Below are 26070 nucleotides of genomic sequence, written 5' to 3'. Positions count from 1 at the left end.
TTAACTGGTTTTATATTTTGATCGAATGCATCAATATTCAGACATTTAAGTTGGCGTGTTTTAGGGTATTTTTTATAACATGAGCAAAACAGGAGTAGAATTTATGTTATTCTATTACACGTGCTCTTTTATTTGACCAAAATCCACATAAACTACACCTTCCGATGTACAACAGCACGGCTGTTACTATCCTTACAAATCCTGTTACTATTGATGCCTGGCACAGTTTTTCATCCGATATACTAAAATATATATGACATTTATAGCAGGTCTGTTTGGATGTGTGTTTAGATTTTGTCTGTACTTTTTGCTATATTTAGAACCAATAAAAAGATGTATCACAAACAAAACCGACACCTTCTGTGCCTTTATGTAAATCATAGATTCTTCACGTGTTATTTTCCCTAAAAAAGTGCATTAACATTTAATCCAATTTAAACATCAGTGGGTTTTTTTCCAGAGATTATTATTCTGGAGCTTTGCTGCCCTCTGGCGATGTTTAAAAGGACATATATATTCTCTCAATGATAACCTTTACATTTTTTCTAAAAGAAATGTAGGACTTGAATGTAGTGGATTTTTATTTGATCTGAATATGTTACACACAAAGCAATGAGTGAAATATGAACCCACAAATAAATACAAGAACTATTAGAGAAAGAAGGATTGGGTTGTTAGGATGACTGCAGGAGGAAACTGACACCATATTTGTCAAACATTTGAGTTTCCTACCGAACTGACCGGTGGATTGTAAATGGACACAGAAAACAGAAGACGTCTATGTACAAAATCATGCTCCTCTACAGCAGCTATTCAATAGCGATCTGGGCTTTTATTCTTGTTTCATAGACGTGTGAGCAATAGACTAATAGCGTACAGAAACAAACAGAATTCCTTCAACGTCACAATAACTATTAGCTAATAAACCTCAACCTCTGTTATTTACAGAAATCACATTTTCATTTGAACCCACAAACCTGACTGATGTTACGGAAGGGCATTTATAAAACATGTACGTTCTGAAAACTATATATTGCACAGTTAAAACAAGAAGGGGTTAGAGTCAGGGGGAACTATATGAAGAAAACGGTTTGTTACCATAAATTTGTGTAGTAATAAAAATGTGTTTTTCCAGAGTAATACTGAAGGACTATAAAAAGAACATTGGTGTGCGTTAAGCTGAAATGTTATTCTTGTTTCTACACATAACTGCTTATTTATCTTTTTAAGATAATAAAACATAGACATGTCATATCTCATTCTGTACATGCTGTTTGCCTTCTAGTTTAAAAGGACATTAATATAATCTCAACATATAATTGTGATCCATCTGTGTAATAGTGTGTGTTCACAAGGGTCTACATAGGAAGGGGAAGGCAACTGAAATAGCAAATTACCTCGTTAAAGCTAAACGAAACAGTACCAAATGTCTTCTTTTCCACAATACCCAACATGCTTTGCACCTTCAACGAACAACAAGATGACCGACGCTTCAGATTCCAGTGAGTAGGGAGCACCGATGCATTGACTTCAGTCACAATGAAGACACGGACATGTTTAAAACAATTACATCACCATCTTATAGCCACAACCGTCCAATAGGGTGCAGCACTGAAGCATCCAAAAACAGTAGACGTTGAGCTCTCCAAGGTGCTGTGCATCAAACGGACAATGTAACTGTAGACACACCCCGTGAACTAAAGCCACTTGATTCATACTCGACTGCTTCTGAATCCAGCAATACTGATCTTAAAGTTTAAAGATGTTTTAAGGATGTTTTCAGAGGTTTAACATGAATCCGTGGTAGAGCTGGGTCTCTTGTGGTTGGTCAGTTCCAGGTAAATGTCGGAGCGGAGGAATCGAGGGTACGAGTCTCTTTCCATGAGTCCAAAGATTCTGCTCTGAGCCAGGTCAAAGCAGTCCGCACAGATGTTCTCCATGTTCTCCTTGATGTGCTCTCTGGTGTACGAGTCCAAGTTAACCTTTTAAAATCAAAATAAAATGACACTATTTCATTCAGGATTAATTTTCGGGGGCATGTGATACCGAGATTCCAAATGAATCTACTTCTCAGTATTATACTTTTTACAGTTTTTCTCGATTGTTTACACACAAATATTGGTACTTGAGACACAATGACCACAACATGTAACTCATTCACTAACCCCCTGAACCAATTCTGCTAAACTACAAGCACAATTCCTGCTTTACACTCACATTGCAGATCTAAAACACACTTTTTTCAAAACACTACACACAATTCTCTGCATTTGGCACAATTTTCAGGCAGAAAAATCTCTTGTTTTCACAAGGAACACACTGCCATTCAAATATCCACACTGACTCATCACATGTGTAAACACCTGTCACAAATGTGTAAACCCCTTCTCCAAGCTATGGAAGACGCATGTGGAGATATAGCAGCTGATGCTTTTCATGGCTGGACTGAAAAACATTGCTTGTGATGTGGATGAGTTGCTGTGGCCAGACCCAAACCCAAGAGAAGATGCAGCATCGTTTTTTTACTGTAACTGTATACAGTAAATTCTTCTGTTGTTTTGTATGTAGACCACTGTATGTGCCACTTTGCGTTGGTTGGGATGTACACTGCACATATATATATAAAATATATTTGTTATCGTGTATTTGTGTGTTCTGACTATAAAATCTATTATATATATATATATATATAAAATATTTTACAACACACTTATATATGTACTGTCTGTAGTAAGTGTAACACTGAACCATATAAAGAGCAAAGTCATTATGATGAATGGAGAAGTGTTTTACATTCATTATAGTGTTTTATAAAGAGCACATCAGTGTTCAACTGGTTCTTATAAATGTTTATTCATACGATGGTTTGTGTGTGTCATTTGAAAACAAAATACCATTTTGAGAAGAAAGAACATTGTTTTGAATGTGAAGTTTCATTTTGCAGGAGAATTGAGGGGTTTTGCCCATTGTGTTTGTGTTTTTTGATTTGTGTGTAGAGTTCTGAGAGTATGAGGCATGCTTTCAGAAAATGTGTGTAAACAATTGAGAAAAACTGTAATTACACTGTTCTTTCAGTATAGGTCAAGTTTACATCAGTCTAAATATATTTGACCTTTCGTTTTTAAGGTCAGTTAAAGATATATTTCAAGTGTAAAAATCCTTAAACAGAAATAAAGTGGTACGCTTAAAGTGCAAAAACAATACGGTATATAAATAATAAACTATAAGTATGATGTTAAAGTATCCATTAAAGAAAACCTTTGATGTATAAAAACACACAAACTAATCATTTACTGAGAGTATACTTCATAAACTACATAAATCATGTCAGAGATGCACATTTAGTTAAAACCTAACATGTTTTTCTACAGTTACATAAATCATTTTATTGTTATTCTATCATTTTCTCTGCAGAATGTGTGAAGATGTGCCAAAGCTCACCTCTTTACAGGACTGTATGGAGATGTACTCTGTGAATATCTTCTTTGCTCTGGATGCCATTTTGGACAGCGATTTGATCCTCTTAAAGTCCTCACACGCCAGCCAGAAATCCAGATTCTCCTCACTAAACTCTGTTTGCAGGAAAAAACGAAACACCACCAGGCCATCTGAAGGACGGAGGAGAAAATCACTCTCAGCACAGAACAAGATTTGGCATAAATTTGGAATTCAGTGTGAATCCTAGCGCAGAAGTGAATGTGTATTAGCTGAATGACATCATTAAGGATGGAGGTCTTACATTTGTGAGACAGCAGTGCGTCGAGTGAATCTGCCCATTTGAGCACTTCCTCTGGAGTCGGTCTGTGAATGAGAGCAGACAGTGCGGTCAACAAAACCGTGACTCACCCTAATGAGCCATTCCAATATAATTATAGCACATAAAATAGGCCATCGACTCAAAACGTCACTGTAGCACACTCAACAGTTTTACAACAACGTCCGGCTTATTCATGACAGGGAAGTTGAACGTCAGCAGATCCTTCAGTTCAATTATCAGGCTTCATCTAATGTAATAGACAGTCATCATCTTCATTAGTGAGGCTTGCGAGGGCAAACATTAGTACTGCGATTACTCACTCCGTGTACTTATTCTTTTCTAAATGAGCAGACAGGTAACACTCATGTGGCATTGGACGCAATGGGCAAAAAATACCATTATACATTGAATAAAAGTCCTGTACATCACAGAGATCTGGACGTGGGACTCTTCTGGGAACTTTTCAGCAAACCCTAGCAACCACCTAGAAACGCCTAGCAACAGCATAGCATCCAAAACATAAGTTACCGTAGCACATTAAAGCAAACGTGGACATGGCGCCATTGACAGACGATGCAATTGACAAAACACTGATTCCCACTGGAGATTTCTCTGAATTCAAACATTGCTGAACACATAATGTAACACAAGAAAACAAAACATATAACATTATGTTTTTGGATGACTGTAATGCCAAATCTTATCTTAAAATAAAAGTTCGTGCAAAATCGTTACCGTTGTTATTATTTATTCATTTAAAACCCCTATAGCTGTCTTTGGTCTCTAGAAGCAACTCGCTGCTTTTGGGTTTTTTCATGTTACTATTGGAGTGGATTGTGATTGACTTCTCAAACTTAAAAGCACTATAAAGCATTATTATAAGTTATCGGGAAGCCTCACCATATAGCACACCACATGAATGCCATGGCGATGACTTTTGCATAGGCTTTACCACATACACTTTCTTTAGAAAACATTTTTTGATGTGTTCTAGAGTGAGGTCAGTTCAGGTGAATGAGGAAACGATCACGTTGACTCACTTCTCTGACTTGAGGACCTTCTCAAGCTTGCTGGCGGCATTGCTTCCATGTCTGTCGTTGGTCTTCTTCCGCAGGAAAGTCAGTCGATTTTTCATGTCTTTGGCCCTTGGAAAAGAAGACAGAAGTTTATTTGTGAACTCTTCACTCAAGTGTTTTTGAAGAGTCAGTGGGAAGAGATTACGAGAGCCTGACTTCAGAAAGAAAACTGATAGTGTGTGTATAACTCTCTTAGAATTAAACATTCTCAAATGATTCCTGGCACAACCTTACATACAGTAAACATAAATACTAATACAAATAATAAAATAATGATAATGTCTGACTGAAACCACAATATCTCCATTATTTCACCCATATGTTTGTCTGTGGGTTTGGCAAATATTTAACCAAAAAAATTTATTGTAAGGAACACAGTATTTAATCGTTGAAAATAAATGCAGTGTTTTTTATTTCCTGTAAAGAGTTTTTGACATATGAGCTTTCCGTCCAATTACATTTAAATACTGTATATATATATATATATATATATATATATATATATATACGGTTTCAGTGGACATGCGCCTGGCCCAAAGTTAACTTCCTGTCTGAGTTTGGCTATAAAATAACAATTTAATTTACATTTTATTATATAAATATTAATTTACACTAATATTTGATTGCATATTAATTGTATAACATTCATTTAAAACTACTCAACAGTTATAGATTCTTTGCAGAAGTTTGAGCCACATAAAGTTTGTTTATGTTTTTGAAACGTCTATAAAATATATAATCTAAAAACAAATGATTGCTGTACCATTTTATTGAGTTGTATTTTTTTAGGAGTTAAAAGTTCTCGATGTCACCAAGTGTTTTGTTCTCTTGTTCTCTAAATCGCTAAAACCGCACAGAATAAAATGTTAAAATGTGTAAAAAAGAGTGGTTTGACTTACAGGTTCTTGGAGGTCTTCTTCTTCAGACCACCTTTTCCCGTGTCACATATACAGTTTGGCTTCCCACAAACCTACGAGTTTTAATTTAATTACAAAAGTGCACATTGTAGAACGCAGAATGATTATTTACGTTTGCTGCTACAGAAAAGACACGCACCCTCCGTCCGGTGAAGAGAAGACAGATCTGATGAACAGACCCTCCGTTCTTGGTCAGCTCTTTCCTCAGAGTCTGCGGTGAGGGAATGGCCCAGCGCTCCTGAGGTTCTCGCTTGGCCTCGATGCAGTCGATGGCCTGATCGGAGATGAAGCGTGGAGAACGCGGCTCCTGGAGCAAACTGCCCTCGCTGTGCGTGCGTCTGTGGAGGGACCTCTGCACGCACAATCCCCTGTCCTGCTGGCCACCGCCGGGGGACGCCTCCACCATGCTCCTCCTCTTGAGAAAGGCTTCGTCGTTGTCCGCTTCTTCGTCGTCTTCCTCGTCCTCCTCGTCATCATCATCATCGGTGGAGGGTGAGGTCAAAGCGTCTGGGTTGAAGGAGCGATCCAGGCACAGTTTGGGAATGATGAGAGGGGATGATGAGGACGATGAGGATGTGGGTCGGGCGCCAACGCTGATGGTTTCCGAAGCGCTTTCTCCCTCCCCCTGCTCCCTCTTCTCCAGCCGCGACTCCTGCCTGCCTCCCTTCACCTCCTTCCTTCTCTCTTTCCAGATCTCGGAGGTCTCCATGTAAGCAGGTTTGCAGGCGTCTGGTGAAGTTGGAGAGGTTTGGTTGGCGTCTCCGGCGCTGCAGTGGAGGTCGGGGTAAGAGAGGCGCTGGGCTGGGGAGCTGGCGGTGGTTCTTCTCATGATGGGAGATGCAGACGGGCATGATGGAGAACACGGCTCAGACACACTGTGAGAGGTGAAGCCCAGTAGCCCCAGATCAGCCTGTTCAGCTGCTTTTGGTTCCAGCATCTGTCAAATTTATTTCACAAAGTTAGCAGACGGCTTTACATGTCAACAAAACCAGAGAAATTGGATTCTCAATTGTGTTTCCTTTAAGTACCAACTTAGTTTACGGGGATAACCACGCACACTTATCGCTGTCGTTTAACGCCTCGTGACTAAACAAAGCCCGGCAATGTGATTATGCACACTGACGCTCAAACGTTTTGGTAAAATCCTTTTCTTCGGTTCGACATGCCGCGTTAAAAACTGGCTGACCAATGAAATTGGCGTGCCTGGAGCTGCTGAAGTAACAGTAAAACACGCTTAGGTGGAGCTCAAGCACAAGAGGGTCTTGCCGAGCACGCATTGATACCAACGACGAAGAGAACGTAATTAGAGATGCAAGATGAATAGTGTGTCTGATCCTGGAATAATATCAGGAAGGCTTTTCCAGAGTTTAGGTGCTACGTATGAGAAAGCTCGACCCCCTTTGGTGGATTTAGTTATTCTAGGTGTTATCAAAAGTCCTGAGTTTTGAGATCTTAGAGAGCGTGATGGGAATTCTTTCTGTTATTCGTTAAGCGCCATCTAATGTCAAGGAGTGAACTTGCCAATCAGTCGGCTCATTGCCAGAGAAAATCGCTTGGGTGTGAAGTGTGCGCAATTAACGTCCTGATGTTGACAACCCTTTAGCTGTTTCTCAAAACAAATTGATGTCGAACTGTTGTTAAAGGTGTAAAATGCATGTAGATTGTAGAGCTAAAATCATCGGGATCTGGAGTTCATTCATATTGAAACATTCAATAATATTTTGAATTCGGACTTGACAAATATGAGCTCAGTCTGGGACGTCGAGATCTCTTCTGAAACTCCAGCGGAGAGATTTGCCAGATCTCTGGCTCTTTTTCTCAGAAGAAATATCTGAGACGCATGCGACTTAAGCAAACATTCCTTTAATCTTACTGATGTCGAGAAACAACAACTGATAAATTAAAGAGAACTCATCTGTGATTTTTCTTTCTTATGGATGGTTGCCAATATGTATACGGTGGCATAATTTGTCTAAAGATTTTTTCATCCGCCAGCACTAACATCATGATTTTAGGTTTCATGCCTTCAGCACAAACAGTGCGTAATAAGCATGAGTAATCAGTTATTGCTATTCAATTAAATGACACTGCTATTAAATCATCTAATAGCTTTAAATGGCTAATTAAATAAATAAAAGTACATACAGGCTATTAGGTAAATGGAAAATATGTTATAAAATTGAAATTCATTCAGCTGAGTTACAGTCAATGCCGAGACCCTTTCTAAACACACCTCAATTATCAATACAGATCTCATTCACATCATAAAAACAGCACATTAAGAGGAATGTGAAAACAAGCCTCCAGTATTCTAACTAACCGATGAAAACATATCAAGACGACAATACTTTGTTATTCTGGGTATTGCTTCTGGGTAAAAGCACAAAGGCGTAGAATAGAAAGAGAAAGATTCAATCATTGTGTATTCTTAAGTCTCCCTATCATAGTGGAAAAGGTTAATGTATTCATGCACCCAACATAAAGGAGTTTTCAGGCGTTTGCGACTGACTCACGCTCTCGACGTGCTCTTTATAGACACAGCGCTGGAAATCTGACAACACAAGATAAACACAAATTCTTTTCACTCATGTCACTATGAAAATAACGTTATCCTCATATCAGACACATTTTGTCTTTTGTTCAAATGTACAAGATACAAGACACAGTGCAACCTTACTAATGTTACAACATTTCAATCGTTCATGCAAGCTGTTGCTCCAAAACATTACGTTACATTTAATCCGACACGCTTTCTTACGTCTCACTTATGCCAAACACTTCACAACGAAGATGATAGGTTGAAAACCAAAACTGTAAAAGCATGAAACAAACCAGAACATAAAAGCTCCAAAAGCCCCCTCACCTCCACAACGATCCAACGGTTCTGCTCTACAAACATATAATATATTCATCCATCGTACCAGCATGCATTACAACTGCCTTGTTCTCTCGCTCTCTTTCACGCTGTCACATGTGCGTGTCTGTTTGTGCTAGTCTGATGATGATGTCGCTGCACTCCCAATGTCACTCGCCCACCGAGCGGAGAAAGTGAGAGAGAGCATGAATAAGAAACAGAAGATGCAGGGAGAAAACATTATGTTTAAAGCTCCATGAGAGTCGAGTACCGAGCATCTTAATACATGTTTAAGCTCTTATTGTCAACTATGCATCTATCCAACGTTAATCTACAGAAAAAAATCTTTCAAAATGTAGCAACTTTCGTCATAAATATCGAAATGATATTCAATTAAATAAGACTATTACCTACGGTCACCTGTGTTGCACGGTGCACAAATACCATAATGTCTTTTTGTGGAAAATAACATACATAAAACATCTAGGGCTGTCAAATTATAGATCGTGATTAATCGCATCCAGAATAAAAGTTTGTGTATACATAATATACATCTGTGTACTGCGCATGTTGAATTTTATGTATAAACACTTACACATACATGTCTATATATTTAGGAAATATTTACGTTTTTATTTAAATTTGCCATAATTTTAATATTATAAATAAATGTTTATTACTTTCTTAAATATGTGCATGTATGTTTGTGTTTATGAATACAAAATTAATATGCACGGTACACGGACATATATTATGTAAACACAAACTTTTATTCTGGATGCGATTAATCGTTTGACAGCCCTAAAAAAAACGATTTTTTGTTAAAAAACATACAATTTGTATTTATTTTATCTGCATTTTTCCTGCCACCGCTAATGTTAATACAACTTTACAGGATGAGATCAAATGAGGTGGATGCGTGGCTTGAAAGTACCATTTTAAGTCAAATTTAAAGAGAACGCAAAACTAAAAGACATTTAAAGATGACAAATTTGCTCTCATGGTTAATGTCAGATTGCATATGGATCGTTCATCTAGAAATGAAAATGCATCATCGGCTTTCATTGTACGGACACAAAACCACAGAGACATTTCTCGAAATATCGTCTTTTGTGTTCCACAGAAAAGTCACGACTGAATAAATGAAGATGTTCGTATTCCGAGGATACACGCTGTGTTTAAACGGAAGGCTGCGTGTGTGTGAGATGTTGTACCTGATCAGGCCCTATTCTGTCTCTCAGGGCGAGCTGCTTGTCAATATTGTCTCTTAAACACTGGACGACCCTCCTCTTCTGTTCCGCTGAAAAGGCTTCCAGACTGAACAAGCACTCGGTTCTCTTCACAAACAGAGAGAGAGAGAACGTAAGTGACATTGAGTGAGCGACCGAATGTATGAAAAAATGAGAAGGAAGCAAATGATTCATCAGGGTCTCGATTTTATTGGAGAAAGAAGGAACATTCTTTATTCGCAAGGTTTATTCAAACGCATGTTCGGCGCATTCAAAGAATCTCTTGCAGAAGGCAAGATGCAACCATGCACGCTCACACGTTCATCTGAGAGTGTGTGTGCGAGGTGCTGTCGGGGAGATGGGCAGATGGCTCGAGTGAGCATGCAGGCACGTTTACTCTGGAGAGAAAGACCAGCTTTGGGATCTAATATGTGACGTAAACCCCGAGCTCGAGAGGCCTTCCACTTAACACGCTAGCAATATGGACTTCCTGTAAATGTTTACCGCAGGACCTTCCTGTCTGGTCACCGCTTTGGGAAACACATTCGGTGGCGTGTGAGTTTTAGTGCGGTTAACAGTGTCAAGCGTGATTAAATCGTAACTTGTGGCTGTATGTGTGGGTTGGTGCTCGGATGCAGGATCTCACCTCTATCCAGTAGGAGACGTACAGCCGGAGTTTGTCTGCGGGAACTGGAAAGGAGAAAGAGGTGTGAATTTCTTCATCGTGAAGATCTCATGAAGGGTGTTATTTTAACATTTCCTGACACGGGGGAGGCGAACACCCACGTGACCTGATATACGTCCCAATTTCCCAGAAAACCAGAAGTACTACAAAAAACTCCATATGCTATTAAATGAACGTTCAAAATAAATGTTAATCAAAACAACTTTATTTTCCACAATGTAACAACATAATGATGATTTGCATATAACGTATATAATATAACGAACTAATCCAGCCAGAAATAAAGAGCGTAAAATGGGATGCTTCGTGTTTGATGCTAAAATGTTTGTATTATTGGACAAAAGAGGAAGTATAGGAACTGTGAACAAAATATTTAAAATACACAGATATAAATTATAAATGTCAACATTAACGATATACTATACTTGAGTTGATGGTATATTTTTTTAAACATTATTTATAAAAATAACTCAAATAAAAAAGTAAAAAGATGAATAAATAAATGATTATTAATGATAATAATGCTATCTGACAAATTCATCTTAATTTTGTTTGTTGATTTTGTAGGGCTTTTTTGTCAATGAACTACCCAGCATCCCGTTTGATTAAAACAATGCAACGATCAAGCAGACATTTATCTAACCCTGTAAAGAACTAAAAATATGCTGTCGTTTCTACAATAAAAATATTAAAATAAATTAATCTGACATCACTAGGCTCCACCAGTCACTTCCAGCGGTCAAATCATCGTATCATCACTTTTCTACAGTATTCATAAAATTCATATCCAATTCCTAATTCTATCATCGTGGGACAAAGGTCAACAGCGATAGTTATTTCTAAAACCGAGATGTTAAATAAAGGCTGATAGAACAAGCCGCTGTATTTCTGTCTGCAGGAAGCTAAAGAATACACCGTCCCGCCCACTTTGCTTATAATGCACTATAACCGGAGACATGACCATTGTTCCCAGCAGACACACGGAGCAAGGAGCACTCTATTCTCATCACACACACACATTCACAGGAACACACAAACACACGTTCACGTAGTCCCATCGCCTCCTTCCTGACTGTCGCTGCTGACACATGACAAATAACACAGGGTGGAACGCCTCAACATCCCCTTTACTCCAAACAATCAGAGCAGAGACATGATATACAGATGCTGCACTGATACAGACGGAGCGTTCCCACACCTTTCCACGCACAGTATGAACTTTCCAGTTGCTTCTGATTACTGGATCATTATTTTTTTAATTATAATAATTGTGTAGATTTAAAGATTGAACAATTGTTACAAGAGCCCAAAAATATAAAATCTGAAAAAAAGGTTTTCTATAACTATAGGTTAGGTAGGTTAAGAAAGTAGATAGACAGACAGACAGAAAGACACAGACAGACAGATTTATCAAAATGTTCTAATGCTTTTTACTTCAATATGTTGTTGTTTTTTATCTTTAAGTACAGTCAAAATCTGTAGTTTTCCACTATTACTTTCACAGTCCAAGTACTTTTTATGTACTTGAGTATCCCAGGTAAAAAAAGAACATGGTAAAGTGTATTTTTGGAAATGCAGCGGAGTAAAAGTAGGTTTTATGCTTTATGCAGCCACCATTAATCGCTATTTTTAAGCAATAAACAAGTACATTTTGCCATGATATTTCTTCAGAGATGCTAGACAAGAATAATAGAATAATATTGTAATTAAGAAATCTATTTTGACAAAATTTTTTACTTTCAATCTATTTTTCAATCTAAACGTCCCAGCGCCACATCCGACGGGTTTTCCCAGATCGCATCACATATGGGTAGTTGACAAATAAACCATAAATGTGTTCTATGGTTTAAACAAACAGTTAATAATATGTTTTATATTATTGATACTTATCAATAAGTATTGATACTTATCTTTATAATATAAAATAACATAAGAGAGAATTAACTTTATTGTTAGTTTTTTCGAAATGTTTGCTATGTCGCACCATACGATATTTTTTCGTCAACTACCCACAGACAGACAGACAGATAGCCAGAGATAAGACATGAGTGTTTGTCTTTATACATACCGTCCTGCAGATGTATCTGATGGAGGTAGAGGGGACTCTGCAGGACATTACAGCGGCTCGGTTCATCTTCTCTGGTCAACAGTATCAGATCGGTGTAGATAAACACTGTGACCTGCAGGGGGCGATAGAGTCAACAATTAGTTCCACACAAAAATGCCTGCATGACCTCCAATGTCACTCTCTCTCAGCGTCTGTCCTTCCCTTATAATGGATGACATGAGGCCAGACCTTCAAATATTTACACCTTTCTTTTTAAATTCATAGCAGACAGCTAAAACCAACACCAACGCTAAAATTCAAGGCCTGAGAAAATGTTGTGATTGGCCACTTTTGGGCTGGACTATTGAGTTCTGTACAGCAGCGCAAAGGTCCTTTGTTGGCCCTCATCTCATTGTTGGAGTCGGGACAATGTTCTTAGCTTTCCTCAATATGATAAGATTAGACCGCGCAGATGTATCCTTAATATTCTGCATTGTGTTGTCCCGATTATCGCAACACTAATTGGATAAAATGAACAAAAATGTGGTCATGTTCCATCCAGGTATAAATAAATATCATCAAACGTTTGCATCCTGTTTATGTTACAGTTAGCCATGTCGAGGTAAGGTTACGTTCAATTTCTGCACCGTTAGAGTCAACAAAAGAAAATGCAAAAACTCCAAAACCACAACATAGGCCGATACTTCATATATTCAAGTATTAACACAGTGATGGCAGTGTTGGCAAAGTTATATCTGTATTCTTTACCACGTAAAATCTTGCATATGTTTTTACGTATTCTTGTGTATGTGATGTGTTAAAAACATATAATGCTACGTAAAAATATTGTATTGTGGTCAACAGTACTGGCATATGCCTGTTTTTTCCCAATGCTAAAGCTTCATAATCAAAGCATAAGTGAAGAATTAACCATAAATATTAGTAAATGGCATATTTAACTGTATTAATTGGTACGTTACTAGAAAACACAAACACACAGACTTCTATCTTTTTTGGCCATTTGGGGTCGTGGGTAATGGTTGTATAAGATAGTACACCACTGCGATGAGGGCAGAGAAAGTGCGCTTTGATTCCCACACAGATGGTAGCGGGTCGGGTCACTTTGCTTTTATCGGCACCCACGGCCCAGGCTTGGATTTACGCCAACTTAATAAAATCAGCCCTATATCACGGTGAACACACTTGTTCCAGGACACTGGAGGAATGTGTTCGGTGATGAACGGCTCATCCTTCTTAAACGCTCTCTCTGATCTTTAGAAACTCTTGACTGCATTACTCAAACACGTCTCCAAGCGAAATTGAGGTCAGCTGGCGTACGGACGGAGGCCCTGCGAGCCAGCACAAAGGACGGGACACGCTCTGAAAGGGAATCGCTATAGATACGAAATAGATTTCGGAGGCTATTGTGGAACTCTGAGATTTATCTTTGCACAATATTGCTCATGCTGAGGAAACCAGAGGTCATGTTATTCCCAAACTGCAGGTTTCTCTAAATCTCCAGCTGAAAAAAGTACCGGGATGAAGGCGTCTCCTTGCCCTCTGCGTGGAGTGTCGGGCATTACCGTCACAGAGATAAATATCATTCTCTGGTTCTGATCTAATACAAAGGTTGTGTTTCATCCAGCCGAAAACTGCAGCGGGGTCTCCAGACAAACAGGCTTTTAGAGAGGTATCATGAGAACGGGCTAAAACCCTGAGCGAGCAAAAACATCAATTCTTTTGAAAGAGGACACCGATTCTTTACAGATACAGGTCACCTTCAGATGAAGATATTACAAGAAACCTTTTAATGTAAGACAAGAGATGAGATTTAGACAGCATGTCCCAAACTAGATTACTGGAACTGGAGCAAGACTAGACCTTAAAGGAGTCCAAACATGAAGAGAACATAATCACAGTGGTGAACGTAACTGAATTACATCTTTAAACATCTGGGTTCCCCTATCAAGCTCTATAGCCTCAAATGAAGAACACTGCCTGTGATGTCTTGTCTTTCTACAATATTGTCGCTGTCCTTCTGAATCCTTGGATGTCCAAATGGAAATGGATAAAACACTAACACCACAGTATTGTTGAAATCCTTTAAAGTGTTAAGTCAACAAGCACTTTTAATACTTTTAATTGGTAAGATATTTGCGAAACCAGTGACAAAGGGTGATAATAAGGCCTGATATCAAAACGAAAATCACTAAATATGGAGATACGAGGTTTCAGAAGGTCAAGGACAGCAGCGATATGCAATAACCTCATGTGTTTCTTGTCCAGAGTTCGGAAATATCAAAAACATTTTAAACAGTTCAGAATGGCCAGGAACATAAGATTTCAAGTCACAAACATTATGAGACCTGTTTTATATCTCGATTATTTCTCAATTAAGACCTGAATGAGATTAAATGGTGAGCATGTTTTCAAACTGAGCTCAAATCTTGAAGATCTCACTATGAACTCAAACATTTCTTATTACATTGACCCAAATCCAGATTATTTTTCCTTTACAATTTACATTAAATTTACACCTACGTACTCTTAATGGATTTTAACTATTGTCTGATTTGTTTTCTGTTTTAGCAGTTTTAGGAGAGACTTCAAATATTAAGTTGATACGTAAAGAAACTCTCTTTTCCCAGAGAAAGTTGAAAGTTATTGGTGTGTTACCTTCAGAGAAATGTGTTTACTGTCGTGAAGAGTCATCTCCTCTGACAACATTAGGATTCTCTCAGGGCTGCACAGATCCAATGGCTGAAACACAATTAAAGCCACAATATGTCTTTGGATTTAATCGTGCGATTTAACAATTGTAAGGTGTGCGTCTGAAAAAGAGGTGAATGATAAATTTACATTTAAAGATATTCAAGTTATAGTTTACCCAAAAATGGCCAAAGATGGCTGCCGAGTGGCACGACTTCCCTAAAGGGACTTTGTCTTTAACCCATATTAAGTTGGCATATTCATCCACCCATTTACACGTTTAATACGCTGTGCAATCTCTATAATCTTCATTCATCAAAAGATTTAACGTAGATAATAACTGATATATTTAACATAAGTAGGTGAACAGATATTGAATGTACCTGTACAAAAACAGGAAAGATGAGAATCTTAGGTGCGAGGCTGACATATGTGCCGTAGTTGGAGTGTGGCAGGTGGGACTGGACGATGGTGCAGTTCTGGTAGTTGGCATAGCTCTGTCTGTATGATGAGGGGGGCATTGTGGTCGTTGTACTGCTTATAGTCCTGCATAATGTGGCTTGAGCCGGAAGCGCTCCATCCTGCAGGTATCCCGGGCTCTGCTGCAGCCCTCTGTTGGGATGAGTCTGATAGATCCGTCCTAAACATTGACAAATGCATGTTAATACATCATGACATATGAATCCGTTACTCATCCATTACCATTGTATATATCACAATACCATAGTATTTGGAAATCATGTCTTACCAAGAGTTCCCAGCGTTCCGTTGGTGTCTGAATACACCGGCTGCAATATCTGCAATGCGTTGAACAAAAACAGAACACTTATAATAAACATGAAACATCTCCTGGCTACGGTTCGGTATTATGGTGCAGATTTGTTCTTGGATGGCCATTCTTTCAACCAATCAGATGTCAGGTTTAAGGTTAAGGCTAAGGTTGGGGCAACAATTCTTCTTTATGCCTTATATTTTCAGTGAGATTCATTTCTAGGAGGATATAAAAATCACAGATTTACATTTAGTCATTCAGCAGACGCTTTTATCCAAAGCGACTTACAAAGAGTTCGGGGAGCAATAAGCGATATGTCATAGAAGAGCAATAGTACATTAGGTGCTAACAGATCACTTTAATATCTCAACTTTATTCAAAGACAGCAATGAGATTACCTAGAGATTAAACAGACATTTGCTCAATTCTCTTGCTCCTCTTTCCCAATAAAAAGTCAGAATGCAGAACGTACAGTCATAGTATGCAATTTCGGACGCAGCGTCAGTCTTTATACTAAATCGTGAGTGTGTGTCGTATTTCAAATCTCTACCTGATTCCCAGGACTGACAGGCGATAGGATGATGTAGTTGTCGCCGTTTGATGACGTCACACGTGTACCTTTGAGGGTCTGGGTGCGCGTTTTGTAATCGTTCTCCTCTCGCTTTCCAGTCCAAGTCCACAATGACTCACCAACTCCATTTCCTGTGTTCTCAGGGCCATTTGCTTTCTTGCGGCGACCTGCTTTGTGGTTGGTGGGTCGAGAGAGCAAAGGCGGGGTTTTGCTTTGTGTCTTTGCAGTAGAAGAGACAGTGTCGAAACCAGAGGGTTTGTAGGAAGGCCTGTGGATGAGCCCCTCGTAGTACGGTTTCATGACGGGCATCGTCCTCCATACCACCACTGTGATCTCATTTCGACAATTCCTTCAAGGATAAAGGTCAACAATACGTTCCCATGTTACCATCACTGAATTACAATAATCCCAAAATAAAGTATTGTTTGTTTCATTCAAACCTGATGGCATGGGCCAGCTCCACACACTTCCAGTGTTCCACCGGCTGGCCGTTCAGCTGCAATACCGTGTCAAGCTGCTGCAAACCGGCCTGGTGGGCTGGTCCATCTTAACATCACAAGGAAAGATAATCCAGAGAGTCAGAACTAAGTCAAATGAAGCCTTAGAAAGAGATTAATCTCAACAATGAAAACAGAGGCTCGTTTTGGATGCTACTCCTAAAAATGATTCTATAAAGTAAAAAATTACCTGGATCAACAGCTTGGACCCGTACAGGTGAGTCAGAGCAGATGGTGAAGCCAAAACCATCTTTTCCTCTCAGAATAGTCACCTGTGTGAGACCGGACAATCACAGAGAAATTATAGAGATAAACCAATGTTCACACGTTCAGTTCATTTCGAAACAAAGATTTCAATGAAATGTATTTATATACATCTTTCCTTATGAAATCCATTAAAAGAAAAATTAAAATCAATCTTTTAAATGAGCCTCGACGTTTACAGGAACGTCAGTAAAATAGAACTTAGTTCAGAGAATGTGAGTTCTTGTGAGTCAGAAACAAACAATCCCCCCGGACCGCCACTGCACCCCAGCTGCACGAGAACAGAAAAACCACAGCGGCAAATAGTGAGCGATATTAAAATCCTCAAGCCGAGACATTAGACGAGGTTGCTGGGTGATCCACCAGCTTTGCTCTTTCCCTGGCAAGAAAAGGAAATGACGGCTGCAGAAAAGCGCCGTGCCACCGGCAAACAGCGGAGAAAGAATATTTAGACAGTAGAAGTTCAAAATGTCAACAGAACCTGGAGCCAAACTAAATAGGAAACGTTAGGGGAGGGGGCCAGTGCCTCGCATATAACATGACATTGACCGCACAACAACAAGGAGGCTTGTTTAGAGAGGAAAAGAGAATAAAGAGAGACAGAGCGATGACAGCTTTAGAGCCGGCCGTGCACATTCTTCTCTTCTTGGTCCTCATTTACAAGCTCCATTAAATGCCGTGATGAAATAATGATCCAAATCAAACTCCCTTGAAACTATTTTTCCTCTTCCACCACTTTCAAATGTTTGAAACAATGACGCTCACCTGTGTGAACTGGATGAACACTGGTTCTTGTTATGAGAATACTCATGTTTGTATTACGTCGCATTCCAGTCAAAGATGGAGTTATTTGGAATATTTGACAATAAATGGAGATTCAACAAAAATTAGTGAGGAATAGCTGTGGTTGTTTAAGTTCAGTGCAACTGTGGAACATTTGAAGCCACCCAACACAGGAGGATATTTTATTAAATTTGCGCTTATATGATAACAAAGGAATCTAAATAAATCATCATTGTCTTTTTACAGAATTCCTTTCACGATGGACACTCTGGTTTTAAACTGCTTACACACTCTATAACGTTTCTAAGGAAACATAACATGATGAAATACCTCTAAAGAACAAAAAACAACATAAAAGAGCGCATTAGCCAATCAAACGCTTTATAGGGTCAATGCTGTCTTCTAATGTCGTATACATGCAGTCAAAAAAATTAAGAGCTCGGTTGTAAATGTAAAGGTCCTGTTTCTCATTCCCGTGTGAAGTTTTCGAACACATTTGAAATTGATGTCCCCTTTAAAGGTACAGTTCATAACAAATTTAAGTTCTGTCTTCATTTAGTTGAGTTGTTTGAAACAGAGAAAGATATTTGGAAGAACCAAACCAAACAGTTCCTGGCCAATTCCACCTCTTATTATATCCATACTAGGAACAATTACATTAGTAATCAAAGTGTCCCAAAACTGTTTGCTTCCTATGTTTTCAAAATATCTTCTTTTGTGTTCAACAGAACAAAGAACTGTATAAAGCAATTTTTCCTACTATGACCTCGAGGGTGAGTAAATCATGACAGAACTCTTATTTTGAAGTGAACTTTCCCCTTAGATGCTTGCTTTAATAGGACTGTTAATGGTTCCCCTGATCTACATGGTGTCCAGACACCCAAGTTTATCTACAATGTGTCCCGACGTTCAAGAAATCCATGAATGTAAATTGTGAACTGAAATAGTGAACATTCCTCATTTTGGGTTTTTACAACAATATAACATATGAAGTATGAAGTGATCATGAGGGTTGAAGCACAAAAGCTTTAAACCAAAGATGTGACACCTATATAACACAAAGCAACCACGTTACGACGTCAAAAAACATTTCTGTTTAAAGAAATATCCTAAATTTTCTAACCTATTGTTATGCTTGTCATCTTTGCAGAAAAGGGTGGATGGACACTTCCCCCCCAAAAAATAAAGAGACCCTCTCCCCCCGTGTGTCTTGCTTTGTGGTTTTATTATTTATCTAGTCCTGTCAATCACAACACAAGAATATATGTGGCTGCTTACCTCACCCCCTAGTGACAAATCTTTCATCAACCCGTCACCCCCCACCACCACATCCACAAATCCACCTCTATTATTTCCATCACATATTAACCAGCTTGTTTAACTCAGTAGACCTTGTGGATTTAAGGTTTGACCAAATCAGTTACGCTAACAGCATCTGACATTAGATGAACTCCTCAACTGCATCATGTCATCCCACACAATATATCTAAAAACCCTGAACACTGACATGTTAAACCGAATTCACTTATAGCGTACTGACGTTCAGTCAATCTGGGGCAACCCGAGGTAAGACATTGCCTCAGTGAAAGTCCGTTGTAAAGAGCCCAGACGTTTAAACACTACGCTACGTCACAACACAATAAACTCAAAAAATGTTTTGCTCAAGACCGAACTATCGTTACAATTCAAAAGCACTTTCTTACACTAAAACCCATACAATCCCAACAAGCCAAAAGCAAATGAAACAAACCTGTGGCAAGTTTCGTTGGATGCACAGCCTGCACAGCCCGTGGATCGTATGCATCGCTCAACTCATATACATCTACCTACATCTAAGATGCTCTGGCCGACTCCTGTTGCCTCGAATAAAAGTCAAGTCAAACAGGTGATGAAGTTTCCTTCTCCGTTGCTCTTGTGCGGCTATGCATGCCCACTCATGGGAACAGCTCGGAGCAGAAGAATGACAGGAAACCACCTTCCAACCCCCAGCCAGTGGCCAGGCAGTATGTCCGCTCTCGATAAGCCAACATGTTTCCGGAGCAGCTCTCAACAGTAGCGGCTCTCTATGCGTACACTGGGATGGAGCTCGCTCGGATTTAGCGTAAACACAAACATTCATTGCGAGCCAGAGATGTTAAAGTGCGTTACAATGTTTGTTTAATGAGAAGGCGGATGAGGAGAACGTACAGCCTGGCGTAAACACCGTGTATGGTTTTCCAGAAATGTGAAATTCCAAAATACACACAGACCTGTGATGGAACTGATGTGAAAACACAATTGAGTATTTGCTTTTAGAAAACCTAAGCTTTCTTGTGGCTCAAATGGTTATGCTAGCAACGCCAAGGTCATGAGTTCGAACCCAACACTGTACATTTTTATGCACAATCAAATTGCTCTTACAGGTGAATGTTCAAAGTGTCTGGTAGATGAAAGACTGACTGGTCCATAACCAGCCGATATGTTTTATCATATCGTTCCCAGTCATCCCATTAAAACCATCACAGATAAGAAATTCCTTAAATGCTACAAAATCAAAAAGCGCATTTTCTGAAAAAAGAGGAAGGAAATGCGAGATTGAGAAGCAAGGTTTTCGACGGGCCTCCGCGTGAAAACCCAGGGAGCCAGCAAGCATATCGGTAAGGTGGGAATTAAACAGGGATAAATCATAAACAGAGAGCGGGATCCAGCTTCCTATTACAGCCACTTTGCTGGCCCTTCCCGTTTCCCAGCTTTGTCTGGGGAGAACAGAGCGGGCGGAGAACAGTCCTGGGAAAAGTTGCTGGCTAAAGTGGATGGGAGGGTTTCTGGAGTGCGTGTGTGTCGGGAACGAGAGCTGTTGGCTGCATGCTGTCATGCGATATCCAAGAGTACAGCCACACACCTCCCCATATTCCTACAGTCTGTCTCATCCGTACGCACTTGTATTCCCAAGCGACGGAGTCTGTCATCTCTCTGATGGCTCCGTGCTGAAAAATCATCTGTTTTAAGCTCTCTCTCTTAAAAACACACTACTTTAAAATAATTTACTTCAAGCTTTATCTCATCGGATCTGGTGGTTACAATGCATCAAATCGTCCTGAGAATTCTTGATAGGAAATAACTAAATTAAATTGCGACGGTATTTAGAAATGTTTGATAACAACAGATCTACAAAGAGAAATTCACAACATTTAAACAACACAACATGTAAATAGTGTAAGTCCAAAAATGACATCATACAGCAAAAAGTGAAACTGCAGGTAGGAAAAAAATATTAAAGTATTCAATATATATAATTATATATATTCAATTGATGCAACTTAATATAGTCAATGAAATTGATTCACATTGTGAATGTACTTTTTTGCTTCAAATCTAAATGCTTTATAAAAATATTAACACATCTTATTCGTAAATCAAAATATAAAAATAACATTTTGAAACAAACAGCTTCATGCTAAAGACCTGCAAACCTTGAAAAATGTAAACGTAATGTCGCACACTTACGGTAAACGACTGCATGTTCTCCGGACGCGTGCTTTCGGCTCCTGCCTCATAGTTGGACGGAGTGGCTTCTGCAAGATACACAAGAGAGTCCCATGAGTCCCAGGCAGACAGATTGCTCTTTGAGTACATGTTAGCCCCGGGTCGAATTCTCTCGACCAGAACGCTGCTCACGCCGAGCAGAGATGAGCAGCGGAATCCGGTCACAACTGTCTGCAGGCTTCAAATGAAAGTGACTCTGCACCATATGAGATGACCTAACCCTGCATCCCTGTGACCAAGGCTTACTGCCCTAGAAAAGCGCGAGCGAGCAAGAGAGAGAGAGACGTGAAATCTAGTCCCCTAAAAGCATAGCCCCCCTAACCACCGGCGACAGGCTCCCCCACTTTGTAACCATGGAGATTACGCTCACGGGAAACAATGTCTTTTTAAACATTCTTCATAGAAACAGCATTCAAGGGAGACACAATACATCTGGCTCTCTCTCGAAGTCAGCCCAGTGCCTTGACTCAAGCCCTCTCTCTCTAATCAAACTTAATCTCGGATGAAATTCTTAGACGGCACACGTGTCCTTTCGTCTCCGCCCTGGGAGCAAAATCCTTCTTGAACTAGAATTAAGATGATCCCTTGAACGCAACGGACGGAAAGCCACCGCCACTAAAATACCACGTTTCTTATGAAGGTCTTTATGAGCACTGGCTGTGGGAGGGAAGGAAGATCTCTAAAGTGGATTTAATCTGACTCGGACACGCCACGACGCTTTAGCCTTTTAATTCTCATCTTATTCCCACAGCTCGTCAGTACTGCTGTAAAGAGCGTTGGCCCCCGGCCCCGGGCTCTTTGTTACTGCTCTCTGCAGGGATGCTGTACATTTTAACACCAGGTCCTCTATATCCCGCTTATAAAGGCAATGCTTGTTAATTTAACAGCGGCTTTTTTGTGAGAATTGAACAAGCACATTCTGTTTAGAGTCACGGTCATGGTTCCGATCACCTGGCCGGATGCATACGGCAATCATTACTTTTACAATTTCATTACAATGACTTTTAATTGGTAAAAAATACATTATATTTAATATACATTTAAACTGATCACAATTGATCACATCAAAACTTGCAGGTGAAGATAAATGAGACCGTTGCAGAGAATTTGTTCCCGTGTTGCTGTTATCACTAAAGGCCATTGGTAAGTGACCATAAGCCAGCTCAAAAAAACTGGAAAAAAAGAGCAAGACAGGAGAGAGGCAGACAGAAAAATGTCAAACTGTCTTACCAGCTGTCTCTTTGATGCGACGTGCGGCCACCTTCAGATGTTTGCTACGGCCCAGCTCTTCTCCCAGGAGATAATACCAACCTCTGATCTCCTGTCAGCGGATAATGTGAAAAATACAGAAACAGTAAGAACGACAGCCATGGGAAGAAACTGCTCTTTTCTCGCTAGGTTCCTAATATCTACAGACTGGTTCGTTCATCCCTCACAGAGAGAGTATAAAGTCAGTCCCAGTGGTTGTGTGATGATCTCAGAACTGTTATGTGTGTGTGTGTGTGTGTGTGTGTGTGTGTCTGAAACCTTTGGCCCATCGCAGCTGATGCCCACGTTGACTCTCGCTCAGCCGGATGGCAGCACGTTATATAAAACATCCATCGGGCCTTGATCTAATTTTTTCAGAACATATCAGCCTGAGAGAAAAGCTTCGCAGTCTTATCTCATAACCCGTAAACATAACACTCCTAGATTTGACAACAGGACAAAAGAAAAAGAACACAGACGGGATATATCTCTGGTTTCCATGCAGAATAAAACCAGTATGCTAGTGTGTGCTGCTCTTGGTAATTGTGGGTCATTTTTTAAGCCTCAGTGAACAAGCTGCCGCTTCCCCCACTGTGTAATTAGAGATGGAGATTCAATGAGGAGAGAAGGAAATCAAGAGGACCCTTTTTGAAGAAAATAACAAGCAAAGTTCGTCAGAATAAGGCTAGTTCAACTAAGCGGTCTTACAATTATGAGACCCTTAAGGTTAAATAATGAGTGTTATGATTCACCATCACATCTACAGTACAATCCCTAATGGTCTACTTTTTGATTTTCACTTCACGCTTATCGAATTCACTACATGTACTTAAGGTGAAGTGTGTCATTTCAGCATCACCTAAAAAAACAAACACTACAGATGCACCAACTTAATTTCTTCACTGATACTCGATTATTCACAGCGATATCTGCCGATACCGATTCTGAAGATTGAATTAATATTTCTTTACTTTCTGAATATTATTATTCACGATTATGCACAATAAATTGTCATTTTTAATGTTATCGTATCAGCCGTTAACAAAAATTAGGCCGATAAATCATTTCCTCCGGTTAAACTTATTAAGCTGCACGGTGCTCACAGTTCAAATACAATACAGTACTGTCTTCCTGTCATGATCATGTTTTCAAATAAAAGAAGTTGTCCACTTTTTGCCTTTTGTTTCAGTCTTAGGGAATTTTATATTAATATTTAGATACTGTATATCGGCAAATATATCGGTCATGAGCTTCCAATGTTAAAGATTTAATGTTATCGGACAAAATGTTTTTATCGGACAAAATGTACATATCGGTGCGCCCCAATAGAATGACTATTAATACTGAACATCAAACTTGTGATGTTTCTTAACATTCTGCCAAATGGAGTCAAAGTAGTCCCGCCCACAATTCACAAGATTGGCCGAATCAAAGATTGGTATTTCAAGCTGTTTGGGATGCTCAAACAAACAGAGCAATGTTTTGATAACACCACAAAGGCACAATATGTAATGTTTTTAGGGGGATCAACCCACAATTTTCTTACTTACAGTTGGAAAGGAGGGGGCATAAAAAATGGAAGCTTTAATTTGTAGGTAATAATTATACAGAGCATCTTATTATGTTATCCCTTTTTTAAAGTATAAGGATAGTTGAACAAATCATTGTCAAAACATTGCGGGAAATGCATCATGGGTAGATGTGCGTTGAGCATAAGCTCATTGACTGCACAATATTTACCTTGGATGAGGTGGTGAGAGAGCGGACACCAAAACTCATACAGCCCAGGAAATCACTGCGCCTGTGGGCAGAGTCAAACACTTAAAAACAACAGGCAAGGAACTTCTGAACTCCTGATCAATTCTGCATGTATTAATATCAGTTCATCAGATCATGTGTGCTGCCCGGGATGCTGCTGGTGGTAACGTATTAATTTTCTGCTGACTGTGCCAATGCAGGATGTCACAAATACCAGAACATTTACATTTTAAAATTCGTTTAAACGAGATCTACCTGGAAATCCGGTCGCGATTCCAGATTGTCACCACTAGCCTCTTCTTCTCATCATCTTCATCCACGTCTCTGGACACAAAATCAACATTTCAAAAGCTCATCCATCAATGTCCAGCTTTACCCAGAAAACAATAGCCTTGTTATCTAAAGACTTAAAAGAGATCCGTCCGATTCAGCTAAACAAAAGCTAGCCTCAGACCTGAACTCTTTGTCAGGTCTAAAAGCCAAAAAGACTGATGAAGATATAAAGCCTGTCATTACAAAGACGTCAAAGAGCACAAGATGTTTAACATAATTCATTCATCCATAAGATAACGTGACACTGCGTGCTTCCTCTTATAAAACCCAAAGAACATTGCGACGAGACAAATATCACTCACAACATAAAGGTCTCGTTGAAAACCGGAGCCTGACAGTCTAGAACGGTCCTGGTCTTCCATCGCTTACCGTGATCAACATCTGGAGCCATGGTTATCTAGAATATACAATCGACACGTGTTAGCCAATGCAAATAAAGTACATCAGTTTAACATTGCCAGAGAACATATTCATCATAAACGCAGGGGAAATCAATCAACACTTGTATCTGAATGTGAGAGGACAGCTGCCATCACAACTGACACTTCATAAGGCCTGAAACCTGCCTGAGCTGACATGAAAGTGGGTTCATTTTGAGGGCAGACATCCAAACCGGATTAGATGACAAATAATGACAAAAATAATATCGCATCATCGCCTACTCTGACTAGGAAAGTTATTGTTGTTTCTCTCTACCGAGACAAAATAAGTTTTGGTTATTTTGTAAGGCTCACTCACATGACAGTGTCATACCTAAAATCCTTCAGAATCCTTTAAACAAACTGCTTTATTTGTGCTTTAAAGAACCCACCTTGACGTATGCGTCACATGGTCTGTACTCTCTTTCCATGAGTCCTCTGGCTTCCAAAACTGTGGAAACATGAGTGATGGTTACAATTATGTTTACTAAAAAAACAATTGGACACATTGGAAACTGCTTGATCAAACAAACTGTTGAACCTCAAAGTACAAAGTTCAAAAACATATAATGCTTACTGTGAACATAGAGCAGTCCATTGCCAGGTGTTACTGTTAGTTTCAGCTG

General features: G+C 39.4%; 1 protein-coding gene across 2 annotated transcripts; it reads right to left on the bottom strand.

The window, feature by feature from the left end:
• Positions 1–565: 565 nt before the first annotated feature.
• On the bottom strand, positions 566–26070 carry rgs3b (regulator of G protein signaling 3b). 2 transcript variants are annotated; one of them, XM_079447281.1, is made up of 22 exons: positions 26022–26070; positions 25837–25895; positions 25328–25422; positions 24948–25016; positions 24675–24735; positions 22917–23007; positions 21648–21715; positions 17305–17386; positions 17058–17163; positions 16597–16966; positions 16023–16071; positions 15658–15914; positions 15242–15325; positions 12587–12698; positions 10480–10523; positions 9819–9941; positions 5890–6687; positions 5733–5803; positions 4798–4902; positions 3740–3801; positions 3442–3608; positions 566–1982 (listed from the first exon to the last, which is right to left on the bottom strand). In XM_079447281.1, the coding sequence occupies exons 2-22, from the start codon at positions 25873–25875 to the stop codon at positions 1788–1790; spliced, it is 3048 nt and encodes a 1015-aa protein (XP_079303407.1). In that variant the 5' UTR covers positions 25876–25895; positions 26022–26070; the 3' UTR covers positions 566–1787. The 2 variants fall into 2 exon arrangements, with proteins under 2 accessions (XP_079303407.1, XP_079303408.1); XM_079447282.1 differs by lacking the exons at positions 21648–21715; positions 22917–23007; positions 24675–24735; ... (2 more) ...; positions 25837–25895; positions 26022–26070 and adding an exon at positions 19912–20079.

The sequence above is a fragment of the Barbatula barbatula genome (assembly GCF_947034865.1).
Source record: "Barbatula barbatula genome assembly, chromosome: 2".
Taxonomy (NCBI): Eukaryota; Metazoa; Chordata; class Actinopteri; order Cypriniformes; family Nemacheilidae; genus Barbatula; species Barbatula barbatula.
The sequence above is the reverse complement of the archived record's forward strand: the minus strand, read 5'-3'. Positions and strand labels throughout refer to the sequence as shown.